General features: G+C 35.6%; 1 protein-coding gene across 2 annotated transcripts in view; it reads left to right on the top strand.

Moving 5' to 3' along the window:
* The first annotated feature begins 1,899 nt into the window (after positions 1-1,899).
* The window catches only part of CROCC2 (ciliary rootlet coiled-coil, rootletin family member 2), a 95,997-nt gene continuing 83,950 nt past the window's right edge, over positions 1,900-13,946 (top strand). Inside the window, exons 1-4 of one of the 2 annotated variants that reach the window (XM_087933148.1) lie at positions 1,900-2,094; positions 9,623-9,773; positions 10,957-11,102; positions 12,603-12,761. In XM_087933148.1, coding sequence (XP_087789274.1) covers positions 2,041-2,094; positions 9,623-9,773; positions 10,957-11,102; positions 12,603-12,761 — 510 coding nt within the window. In that variant the 5' untranslated portion in view covers positions 1,900-2,040. Of the gene's footprint in view, positions 2,095-9,622; positions 9,774-10,318; positions 10,567-10,956; positions 11,103-12,602; positions 12,762-13,946 lie in introns of those variants that run through there. The other variant, XM_087933149.1, reaches the window with a different exon arrangement.

Below are 13,946 nucleotides of genomic sequence, written 5' to 3'. Positions count from 1 at the left end.
TGGGTGCAATTCAAGGTGTGCCAGTTATCACCTTTATAGTCCTACATGACATGGGGCTGGATTACTTGTGGGGCCCTTCTCCCAAGACCATCTATTCACCTCATACACTCCCATAGGGAGCACACATTCTATGTTATCTCTGTTAAAACTTTGCCATCTTCTTGTACTTTTTGACGCTTGTCCCTGTGCTCTTTAATGATCTCCCTCGCCCTGTCCTGATACACAGTAGTCAGCCCAAATCTGTTTGCTGTTGTATAAGCCATCAAAACCTAGGTTCCCCACCACAACCACCACCACCCCGGCATTGGAGTCCAGTTGAATAGAATTCTCTTGGTTGTTTTAATTATTGTGTACAATTATCATTTTATATTTTATATGTTGGTTTGATTTTTAAAAAATGTTAAGTAACTATGGATTTTTTTTTTCTGTTTACTGTTTGTTTTTTGTTGCATGCCACCCAGTCTCATTGAGTTGGGCACCCTATAAAACCAGTGAATAAATAAATTATTAAAATGAATCATTGAACAAATCAACTCAGAAGTCTCACTGGAACTACAAATAAACAGGCCTAAATTATCTGGTGTTACACATATTGTGCAAAGACCAAATTCTTTGGTGAAGGTACTAACATTGGGAAAATGAAAGGAGAAAGAAGAAGAGGATGATCAGTAGCAAGGTAGATGGATGCACAGTAACAAAGAGCGCACTTCTGAAGATCAGAAAGATCAAAATAAGGACAGGCCATCCTAGACAACCACTTGCTAGAAGTCAACAATGTAATAGCACATCAATCAATAGGTACTTACAACATATATCAGTGTACAAGAAACTCAAAGATACAGAACAAAATTAACTCTAGTAAATTTATTTTTTTAAAGAGCTATGTAAAAAGATCACAAGAGAAACAAAAGTTTTAATTCTGAGAAGACAAGTCTAAGATTGCATTATATCAAGAAGTCTTCAAGAACATTACAAACTGGTGACTAGGGACTTTGTATAACGTACTTAAAATGTTTTATCTTTTTATGTTTATGTTTACATTTAATTCAGGAAAAATTTTGAAGAATACAGCCTAATAACATCGTTGATTCTAAAAAAGATTACTCAGTGCCACACCTTGATATATTAACTGTATTTTGTTTTAAAGGAAATGTTGCTATATCAAATAAAAGGAAATACTGTCTATAATTGATTGCTTAGAGCAGCCTTTTCCGATCTGGAATCTTTCAAGTAAATTGGACTTTAGCTCCCAACAGCTATTGCTTATGCTAATAAGACTTACAGAAATTATGGCTCAATAGGAAACATATGGACCCACACATGCTCCCTTAAAAAAAAACGTTTTAAATGAATGCATTGCTGGAGGTATACTGATTTAATATTTATGTTGAAAGCCACTTCACAAATACTGCTAATAAATTCTTTATGAATTGTCTACATATTTAATTATCCTTATCATAGATATGGAAATAAAATGTAATATGACTTATCAAGCATATTTCCTAGAATATCCTGCATAACTATGATGCATTAATAAGGAAATGAGATTAATGTTACACAAAAAAGACTATTTAAAAAAATAAAGATTCAATCGCTGGAATAAAGTTTTCCGCCGACATATACTGTCGAGTAAAATAGTAAAAGGTGGTGTCGAATGTTTTGTGGATGTGACTCTTGGTTCAGATTGTCTTCTAGAGAACGTCCAATTGTCCTGTGAACAGAGTATTTCCCATTTTCTCTGCAGCCTGACCTAGAAAAACAGTTCGGTTTGCCGCGTCTCTTGTCACCATGGCAACCCCGGGTGCATTCTATTTCTATGACAACATGAGGGACTCAGCGTTCTCATTGCCCTAGCAACTTGAGCCAGGTCTCTTACACGCCTCCTCGGCAGGGAAAAGGCAGGGAAGAAGGATCAACAGTCACTGACACCGGATTAATTGGGACACAAATATGCATGCACTTCTCTTGTTCTGCAAGTAGCGAGAAGTCTTGCTAGGCTAGCGTTGGTTTCCCTCTTCGGACTTGACCCGGTTTTGAGCGATGAGCGAGGGAAATGTGGAGAAGCCAAGTTTAAGGTTGGAAGCCGCTATCCAGGTTAGTGAAAGAGCAGCTTTTTAATACCTCCCCTCGAATCCCTGCACCGGAGACAAATTCCTTGTTTGTCTAATCACGCTTGGCCAAATAAAATATTCCAACTGACTAATTTCGAGGTAAAACAGGACTAAGCTCACCCACTCCTATCTCTCAATATTCCATTCCTAGAGGATCACCTGCGAGGCGGGGGGGGGGCACAAAAGGTGGGGAATACATTGAATCCTGAAGGCATAGTTCCGATGTTCAGCTTGGGTAGTGAAATAAAGAGGGTGGGAGCAGGTTAGTGGGCTCCCCTACAGTTTTTTTTTTCTAGGCAAAATACAGCTGATGGAATGCTAATTTTGTTTTTAAAAAGACACTGTAATAACTTTAACTGACTTTATTCTATGGGTTTCAATTTAAGTGATCCCTCGATGCAAATACCAGTGTAATAATTAGAATATTGACCAATGAGTCAATAATTCCAAATTCTACTCTCTCATGTCTCAAAGTTTGTTGGAGTGTAATGAGCCGCAATATCTTTTACCTCAAAAGGAGTTGTGAGAAGAATGTAAGTGAAGGACAATCTACATATTAAGGTCTAGATTTAGGGCTTGAAAAAGGGAAATAGATTGCGGTTTCTTAAATAGTTTCAAATTAAACGGAGAAGCTCTAGGAACAAGATTAATTTCTCATGCTTTTTTCTACATGGAACATTTATAAGAAAAGTTTGATGTCATGGCCAAATTAAATTGGAATGCAGGAAAGTTGTATCAAGTATTACAACATATAGTTTATAGAAATCATGAGGCCATGCTTAGTAAAGATCCTGCACAGGCCAGTATCTTAAACTAGATAGTGATTTAATTATTTGTAGTTTTGTATTTTGTAAACAAAGCTATAGTAGTTTGTCACTCAATTTATGGAAAAGGGGCAAAAAAAGTAGGTTAGTAGGCTTTATAAACCCACTCAATTTTGTTTATTCAATAAAGCATGATTAAGTAAATTAACCATAGGTTAAGATATTATGTGAACATGTTCTTATGCCTACTATTATGATTCAGAGCCAGCCATATAATACAATGTTATTTCTTTTCAGACTATTGTAATCTAAAGAGCACTGACATTTATTGCATAGTCATAAGCTTTGCCAAAAGTTGCATGCCCTGATATTATTTAAAATATAATCAGTAACATCAGCAACAATTACTATTTTTTTTTCCTTTGGAGTAAAGTTGCCTTGGATTTTTTGGAGTTGTCAACATTTTAAATACACTAGAGGGCAGTAAGATTTAAGGATTGAGAATAAAGAACAAAGGAGTAGTGAGGGCAAGAAAATTGCTTTCCAAGTAACTAAACAATTAACAGCATTCTTTTATGCAAGTTTACTCAGGAAGCACATTGTGCTTAATGGGACTCATCCCCAAATATGTATGGAAACTATTGCAGCTCTGGAGTGCAATTTCATAGTGCTTTAAATTTTGCAATGATTTTTACTGAACTTAACTAAGACTTCTCAGTGAAATTCTGTAGAATTCAGATACATACAATTCAAACTTCTCCTATACTGGGTACAGTTCCATTGGGAATATAAAACTAGATCACCACAGAGGAAACTAAACATATATCATCTCCTAGGATAATTTGCAAAACAAATAATAACCCTGGAGGTTACATTATAATTTTAGCAGTATTCAAAAATTGTTTAGAAAGGCAGCTTTTGGATTCTTCGTTCATCTGCCACTTTAAATAAGTGCAAATAAGTTTCAGGTCTCTCTTTCTCTCTAGTTCAGAATAAACATCTATAGGCTAGATCTGCTTTACCAGTATTCAGACTCCACCCGTATATTGTATAAACCCAGGAACTTCTAATAAAGCCAGCATTTTCAACAGAAATAACACAAGCAAGCTTTAGCTAATTGTGAAGGACTCCAAAGGAGCCAATTCTTACAGTACTTAAATTAGATTGCTCTTAGAAAAAGGGGACAAGATATCTTTGAAGTGTAATTGAGCATTCTGCTACATATATAGTACAGTTCTCGATTTACAACAGTTCATATAGTTACCGTTCAAAGTTACAATAGCTTTAAAAATGTGACTGATAACAATTGTGCACACTTAATGACATTGCAGCATCCCCATGGTCATGTGATTTTCATTTGGATGCTTGACAACTGACTTACATTTATGACAGTTGCAGTGTCCTGGGATCATGTGATCTCCTTTTGCAACCTTCTGACGAGCAAAGTCAATAGGAAAACCAGATTCGCTTAACAACCATGTTACTAATTTAGTCATAAAATGGGGCAAAACTCACTTAACAAATTTCTCACTTAGCAACATAAATTTGGGTCTCAGTTGTGGTTGTAAGTTGAGGAAAACCTATACAACTGTTTAACATAACAGCCAGTTTATGGTTCCTATTCAAAAGGGTACTTTCAAGAGTAGAACATAAAACCTTTTATGCTGTAACTGGTTTCTCTAACCTATTTGAAATGTAATACATTTGACAATAATGATGTGATCAGTTATTATTAATCTATCATGGTCATAGAAAATGTCAGCTTTCTATTGTGCTAATTTACAAACTAACAGCCGGAGAACCGGTAGTGGAAATTTTGAGTAGTTCAGAAAACCATCAAATACCACCTCTGACTGGAGATTTTACAGTATCCTTCCCCTGCCATGCCCACCAAGCCACACCCACAGAAACGGTAGTAAAAAAAATTGAATCCCACCACTGAGTAGCATGTTGTATTTATTTATTTGTTTGGTTGGTTGGTTGGTTGGTTGGTTGGTTGGTTGGTTGGTTGGTTGGTTTGTCAATTGCTTACAAGATAATAGGTATAAGTAAAAACATAGTTATGAATGCCATGGATACATATAAGAACCCAACCGAGAAATAATTCACTTATTGTTCAGTGTAACTAACAGAATAGGTTAATTATATAAGCTATGACTAAGTGAACGATTGGTAAGTATGTCATGGGAACATCACCTCAAAGTTACACAAGGTTTATATACTTATTGGTGGATAGCACTTTCTTTCACTTTTTGTGAATGGACAGCGTTGGCTGATACTTTGACCTGATTGATTTTTTTTCCACAGCTGCCCCATTTGTGCCAGCCTCTCCGACTGCAAAGGGAGCAGCTCTCTCCATGGTCCCTTTTCAGAGGCTCTGTAGTACAGTTGTAACTCATTATGAAGCTATTTTTTTTTAATCCGTGCCTTTGCTGATAGGCAACTTGACTGTTACAGTTATACAACTGGCATTTTTGCAACTCTCACATTTTTTTTTTTATATTCAAGCACAGCATCTGTTATGTTAAAAGGCAGAAATGCTAAAATGATTTAGAATGAACAGTACTAGTTGCTTCAGGGAGATGATTCCCTTACAAAACTATGTATTCCTCAGGGTTCTTTTTCCTGCAAGTTTTACAACTTTAACTATCATGTGTGTTATGTTAGTGCAATGTTTCTCAATTTCAGCAACTTTAAGATGTATGGACTTCGACTCCCAGAATTCCCCAGGCAGATTGTGGGATTTGAAATCCACACATCTTAAAGCTACTGAGATTGAGAAGCACTGATGTATTGTAGTATTTAATTAGATCATAACCTTTGGGTTGTTTCTTTACAATTATCTTTCTTTTACTCACATTTGAGAAAATTAAGAGATCAAATAAGATGTTCAATCTGTCCCCATCCCGTATCAAGAATGACACCCAAAATATATACACTGATTTTACAAATGGGTATATAATTACAGTTCTTTTTCATGATAGGACAATAAGCAGATAATACATCTATGACTACATATATGCGTGCAAACACAATGAGTGCAAACACATTCCTAATGCAACATGCTTCTAAGTTTCTCAGGGATAGTATTATGTCAACCTATTGAGACAAGTGAAATATCCAGGTGCAAATCAAAATATAGCAGAGATCAGACCTGGATAACAAACTACACCTAATTTGAGTCCAAGTTTGCAATTACAACAAAACAAACAATATTGACAGAGAGTTCTAGCATATAGCGGTGTCTGAGCAAGAAATCAATGGACTGTTGATTTTGCATATATCAAATCCTTCTCTTTAGCCTCTAAACACAAAACACATCCACTTTTTCCCCCTGCTCCAATTTTGCTAATTTGTTAAGAAATTGCCCCAGGCATTCAGTAATCACATGAGTAGAATAATGGCTATGTTTGTATGCTAGTTATCAGAAGGAGATGCGTTTCTTACCTTTGTCAGATGATGATTCTGACTTGTGCTTGGGTTTCAATCAAATTCGTACCACTTTGGGAGAACTGGTTGTTAACTTTCTGAATAGTTTGGTGAAGTGGTTGTTGGAAAAAATAATTAGGGCAGAGAACCAGTTGTTAAATTATTTGAATCCCACCACTGGATTAAATGTATTAAACTACATTCAGTGAACACCTGGTTTGCCATATTAGTTCTGTCACACTGCATACAGAATGGCTTTCCTAACCCTTCTCTTCTGATTTTTAAATTCTCACTTTAAAAAAAAATCTTTTATACTGATATAAAATCTGTACCTTTTTACACTTTACACATTTTAGCTTTTTACTTTATTTTTCTTTCTAATAGCTGTACCCCAATCCCTTAGGCTGGCCTATGATAATAAAAACCCAATTTGATTTGTTACCTTTATCATTTTAAGGGAGGTAATAAAAATCCAAGAAACTGAAGTGATCATTAAAGACAAAATTCAGAGTTACATAAGCACTTAAAGCACATTGCCACCAACCTCTTGACTTTTTTTTTTAATTTCCAGGAGAGATTTTTAAACACAGTAGTAGTTCAGTAGCACTACTGTGTTTTATTTATTTATGTATTTTTAAACTTCAAAGGCAGCAGCAATTACGATAGTGCCCAAAATATTCTTATATTCCTATAAACATAGTAGAGCTGCATCAGTAGAAGTATCATTGTCATAGCATTATTACACAGACAGACACCTGGATAGCTTTATCAACAAGAAGAGAAATGTTTCTATTCACTATAATCTGCTTAAATACCAAATCTCATCTTCACAAGAGAGTCATAAATTGCTAACATTTCCTGGGACAAATTAAACTTTTCTTCTGTACTAGTACATAAATTTAAAGGCATAATGCACCAGGGAATAATATATTTCAAATAGCAGTGATATTGCTATTTGACCAAAAAATATGCTCTCTGAAATTTTACAGATAAAAATAAAGTCTAGAGCAGTGGTAGTCAACCTGGTCGCTACCGCCCACTAGTGGGCGTTCCAGCTTTCATGGTGGGTGATAGGGGTTTAGTCCCCTACTTTATAAATCACCATTACTGTGGAACTAGTGGGCAGTTAGAAAATTTTACTAACAGAGATACAAAAGTGGGCGGTAGGTATAAAAAGATTGACTACCACTGGTCTAGAGTATCATTTTCAGTAGTGATATGTTGATATAATTTCTTGATGGAATACAATGGAGAGAAGAATCCCAAATGCCAGGAACATTATTTCATTAGAGTCCAACAGTTTACAGAAATGAATTCCTTTTCAAGAGCAGTCTAAAAGCAAAAACCAACACAGAAGAAAAGATTAATATATATAATATGCTTACAATATGCATACAATAATATACCAGACAATATATACCCGAACTGATTCAGTTTATGTATAAAATAGGATCGCCTCATGTTTTAGTATAGGCAAATGAATGTATTTCTTTAAAAACAGTGTTCTTATATCTATTTATTTAGCTTAATTACCACAGATAAGAATGTTGCTATAATAAATACCAAGTGAATATCAACAAGAAACATGAACATTCTTCAGTATATTACATGTGTTTTGGCATAGATAAAAAGTAAAAAAATAAAAGAGCCCTCTAAAGCCAAAAGCACAGTAATTATTTTACCTTGTAAACATTTATAAATTGTTGAATGAGTTGAAAACAACTGTTATGATTTATAGTACAAAAAAATGTGAACTGGGCAAAATACTTAAAGGAAAATATATCTTTAAAATCAGAGGTAGATTCTGAATGTCTTCATCTGGTCCTTTAGACTATTCTGTGATAAAATCCATTTGCATTTTTTTTTTTGTAAACAATCTGAGTTTTCCTTCAAAAATGCTTTAGAATCAAAGTACAAATCTGTAATATTTTGTCTAAAATGTTTTTCTAAAAGGAACTCCTGTTTGGCACTGCCAAAATATTCTTTTGTACTGATCATTAAAAGTTTAATAGTTACTATTAAATAGGTACTGTATGGCATACACAACATGAGGAGCAGAGGTGGGATTCTACCAGTTCGCACCTATTCACTAGAACCGGTTGTTAACATTCTAAGCATTCGGAGAACTGGTTGTTAGAAAAAATTACTGGCCTAATCCTGTAAGGAAGGCAGGAAGGAAACATTCTGGTGTTGCTTACAGAAACTACCTCTCTGTTAACCCTTACTACATTCTTGGCAGGACTTGACTTCCTGTCTCAGGAACTTCTCTGGAGATTTTTTCCCTCCTTTGCTAGTACTTTGCTTGTGTGGAGTGACCATTTAAAATTACATTGACCCTGAAAAATGTGACATGACCATTTTTCACACTTACAACCGTTGCAGCATCCCCACAGTCATGAGAGACCAGGCAAGGAGATGCGTGCCTCAATGTGAGTGATATTGAGTTGGCCTCACCCAGCCAATAACATGACCACCAAGCCATATCCACCCAGTCACATGACCACCTAGCCACGCCTACCACCTAAGCTATGCCCACAGAACCAGTTGTTAAAAATTTGAATCCCACCCCTGAGGAGGAGATAAGTTGTTTGCCTTTCCTGGTTTATTTCTTTCTTTTTTAAATAATAATCTGAGTTTTGTCTAGTATTTTCTGGAATTCTCTCATCTAATTACTTACTAGTCCTGACTCCACCAAAAACTGAAACACCCCTAACTATGGTATGAGCATACCCTATTAGCCTTTTGTATATGACATATTCATTTTTCTCATCCTTAGTTCATAGCTGTAGCAAAGTCTTTACGTATTCCAAGTTTAAAGTTATATTTTTACTGTTATTAAGGTTAGGATGCTGCATCAATATGATGATAAAGGGCTAGGATCTGTATGGCCTTGTACAATGTCTCAATTCATTCCTTTCAACATTCCTTTAGACAAGCTGAATGCATACTAAACTGAGAGGGTAAAAGCTGAGCTATGATGCTGGGTTTACTCCCAGGCTTGCAAAGTTCTCTAGCCCCACATCTTGCTGGTCATATATTAAATGTTGCTGACTGGGAAGAGCAAGACTATGCAATTAAATTCAGCACTCCAGCAACCATAGAAACACACACACACACACACACACACACACACAGAGAGAGAGAGAGAGAGAGAGGGGGAGAGAGAGAGAGAGAGAGAGAGAGACTTCACACACCTGTAAACAGTGTATCTTCACTCATAGATATGGAGGAGTGTTTCCAAGTAGTCCATCTTCTATCAGTGGCTGACTAAAATCCAACATGTTTTTAGCCTGGCTTTGATGTTTGAGTGTATTTCAGACCCTAGAAGATACAGTGCTGCATCCCCGAGCAAGCAGAGATGACAAAGCATTGACTGTGCGAGGGGAAGGAGAAAAGGCTGCACCTGTAACGATCCCAGCCAGAATTCGACAGATTATTACACAAAGTTTTTCTGATCCATCATCCGCAGGTACTGCCTTAAATTGGACATCCCTTTAGCAGATAATGTGTGTGGATTCAAATGCAGGGAAATGGCAGGAAGACTGACTCTCATAAATTGATACTAGAAATGGATTGACTTCCTAACTGGATGTGTTCTGGATGAGTTGCTCCAGTACCTCCCAGAATTTCCTTCACAAACGTGAAAAGATTGCTAGTCATCTATTTTTTCCAGTAAAATATTTAGTTTCCTCTGGTTCCAAGGCAGAGTATCAATTAAGTGGCTGTCAATTTGGAAAAGTGACTGGATCCATTTCCACGCTGTCAGTCCCAATCACTCCTTAAATGAGCATAAGCCATTTCTATAATAGCTCATAATGATCCTGATTGCATCAAGAGATGAGTAGTACTCCCTCCACTTGACCAACGAGGGAGTGTAGAAATTGGCTAACATTACATCTCAGTTCTATTGTGGAAAGGACAAAACATGTTGATGCTCAGTATCCATCACATATTTTATAGTCATTGGCAAAATAGTTTTAGTGCACAACTACTTCTCATTTATTTTTTTTACAGGAAGGCTAAAGGAGTTGTGATAAGAGGTTCTATGAAACTGGAAACAGCAAACTCTTTCAGGGGCTCTTTCAAGAAGAATGTGTATTCAAAATAAGGAAGCAAGTCTTCATATACCATAGACCTGGAGGCTGGGTTGATTTTTTTTTTCCAGGCTTAGTTTTTCTTAGGTCCTCAATTTTGCAAATTTCAGAAACTATGTGAAAATGTCTATGGACATTTAACATCATTTCATGTGCATTTCTCTGTAGGTATGCATCCTTGTGAGCATCTTTTCTACTATATTCATTTTCAAATTATTCTATATTCAAATTGTTCTACAAATTGAGGTTGCTTTGATGTAGTCTGTCTAATCAAGTTCTGATGCAACAGATTTATCATCCATCTCTATTTATGTCAAATATTTGCTAAATCCAAAATGCCAGCTTATTCTTTTTGATGTTAAGTGCTGGTGTTCAAATCTATTTACTATTGGCATTACATTGCTAAGAGAATTGTCCATGTTCCTGCTTCCTAAAAACAAGAGTATGTGGTGTTTGTGTATATGCATAAAGCTACACCTCCAGATAAAATAACAATACTGTATTGATTTCAAGCCACTAATTGATTGACTTGCCATAATCTATTGATGAATGTTTCAGATTTACAAAAAACAGACCTTCCAGCCAATATGCAAGAAGAAAACCGCTTATTGCAGAAGGAACTTTCTCGCCTCGAGGACCTGTTGGCACACACTCGTGCAGAGAAGGATGAGTTGGCTAGTAAATATCAAGCTATTAGTGAAAGGGTAAGAATTAGATATGTAACTTAATAAAGTAATTTTTGAATGAAGATTTATTGATAGAAGTGGGAACCGACATTCAAGTAATCATAGGAGTTTACTGGTTGTGAGCATATTTCATGTATAACACACAGGGAGGGAAAGATAAAAATGAAGGCGTATGTACAAAATATATATTATGTGTATGTATGTATCGGTAGAAATTTTGCATTTCAACATTTATTTAAAGGAGATAGTAATTTTAGTTCCACCATGTCTGGTGGATTGATATGACTTCTAAATGAAAGTCTTTTATGGGTGGGAGAGCTATGATATGAAAGGTGGTTAGTAATTTAAATAGTATTTTAGATTTTAAGAAATCAGATTGCTCCAAATTACAGTCTGTGATGGTAATGTCTGTTTAATAACTGATTTAGATCATTTGAATGAGTAAGTTACAGTATATAGAGTAGGTTTGCCATATTTCTTCAGAACATATAAAATTGTACAGGATGAGAAATTAATTCAAGTTTTGTTTTAAGTTACCGGATGAATATTAAAGAACATATTTCTTTAAATTAATTTAGAGACAAAATAAACTGCTAATAAACTAGCACAGCAGGATAAGTCTTGAGGATTGAATACTGTTTATATTTGCATTTGTTCTCTCTTTTTTTAAACAGATTAACTCTGTATTTTTAAGCATTTGCATTAATTGATATAATGGATGTGGCATATATTTATGCAATTCTAAAACTATGTTTTCATTTGAATAATATCTTTGGCAGAGTGTCTCCATTTCCATGAATAAATGTGTTCTTTTTGAGACACACTGTTTTTAAAAGAAGCTAACTATTTTTAAAAAATTTGTTTTGATCTTTTGAGATGGCACAAGAAAAGTTCTGTCTGAGTGAATTTCCCATACTGGATAAGCCAAGCAAATAATTTTCAAGAAAAAAAGTATATCTGTCCTTAAGTGGGCGTAACATAAATAATTGTGGCATAATTGCAGAAATGAATAAGTTCATGATCACCCCCTGCACCATCCATCTGCGCATGTGCATGCGACCCCCAGCGCGTGCTGCACATCTCTGCACATGCACACGTGTCTCCCATGTACCCCCCGTGCATGCCGCCAGATACCCGACAATCAGCTGTCGGGCGGTGGTGGTGCGCGCACATGCGCAGTGGGCTCTTCGGGGCAAGCTCTCGCGTGCTGGGAAAAATGGCTCTGCATGCCACTTCTGGCACATGTGCCACAAGTTTGCCATCACAGGTATATGGATTGTTTGAATATGATACTTCTCAAAGAATATTTATTTTAGCAAAATCTTTGAAAGTACTTCTGGAAACAGACCTGTTGTTTATTGTCAGAAAAGTGGTAAACCATTTTTTTTCACTCATGGAAATGGATCCTGACACATTGTACTTACATAACTTTTAAGAAACCAGCCCCTGATTTTTTGCTATTCTGTATGCAGAACCTTGTTTTGCCAATTGGATCACAGCAGGTATTTATTTCTGTAGCTGCAGCAAGCACAACGAGCAGAGGAGGAAGGAAGCACAGCGTTCCTGCAGATGAGACAGCAGTTTAAATCGGATGAAAAAGCACATAAGCGTAAGATGCAAGCCTTCCAGGATGGGCAACAGCATCAGGCTCAGCTAGTACAGAAGATGCAAAATAAGGTGAGTGGAATTACTTCTGTCAGTTGTGACTATGACAGGATCCTTTTGATGCAGCAAATAAGGAGTTTATAGCTTATGATCTTTTTGATGGAGTTTATAAGGATTAAACGTATTGAGGGTTTGTGCTGTAGTTCTTCATTAATTTGGAAGGTCCTCTGTTGAACAGTCAGAATACAGACTCCTAGCAGTTCTGGCTTCCTTCTGTTGCAATGCTTGCTAGCATAGGGGTAACATTCATGATTACATTTGACCTGCTGCTATTTTCTTTCTAGCCCAGTTTAACATCGAGAAGGACAGGCAAGTCATCCAAATTACTCATCATGACACTATGTTCAATTTTGCAAGCCATCAGAAACCTTAATACAAGAGGGATGAATGTGAATCTAGGATGAGTAATGGATTGGATGAAGGCAAACATATTAAAAGTTAATCTTTTCCTTCTACAAGATCAGAATTGGAGATGCTTCCTGATCTTTGTTTACGAATGTGCAGGTTTTATTTATTTATTTAGCATATGGCATCAGAGGTCATGCAATCACTGATATACAAATTTAGTTTAAATAAAGTGTCAGTAAATATACTGTGTGTGTATGTGTATGTGTACCATAATAAAATCACCATAATATGAAGCCATAGAATTGCAATGGGATAGATATTTTTCTAATTTGATACTTTAGGAACAGATGATAACAAGTTAGTAATAATTTTCTCGTGAAATATAATAGTTAATAAATAATAATATAGTGTTTCTTATTAGTTATTAATGAATGAGTTAATAATAATTAACTTATTAGGATGATGTGCCCTGTTATGTTTACTTTATTACATTTATTTCTGGAGAATGTGTTCATTGTTTTTTGCAAGTACATCTTCCATCTCTTAAACCTGTCCCTTCTATGAAATTATAGGATTCTGTTAAAAAAAGTTGCTGGAAATGGCTGATAGAGCTCTACACTTTTCAGACAAGTTTTTGAACTGCCCTATCATAGGTTCCACTCCCTGATTACAGAAAAACACTAAATATTTACTGCTTTATTACTTTTTAGAAACTTAAACTCTGTGCTTAAACACACTTTACTTATTAATTTATATTTAATATATTTAATTTAATTACAATTTCACTGATTTATTCTCTGTGAAAGAGAATTAAAAACTGTAGCCATTTAATAAAATAATATTTTAATA

Source organism: Pseudonaja textilis, chromosome 4 (genome assembly GCF_049901715.1).
Source record: "Pseudonaja textilis isolate UNSWEBS1 chromosome 4, rPseTex1.2, whole genome shotgun sequence".
NCBI lineage: Eukaryota > Metazoa > Chordata > Lepidosauria > Squamata > Elapidae > Pseudonaja > Pseudonaja textilis.
The sequence above is the reverse complement of the archived record's forward strand: the minus strand, read 5'-3'. Positions and strand labels throughout refer to the sequence as shown.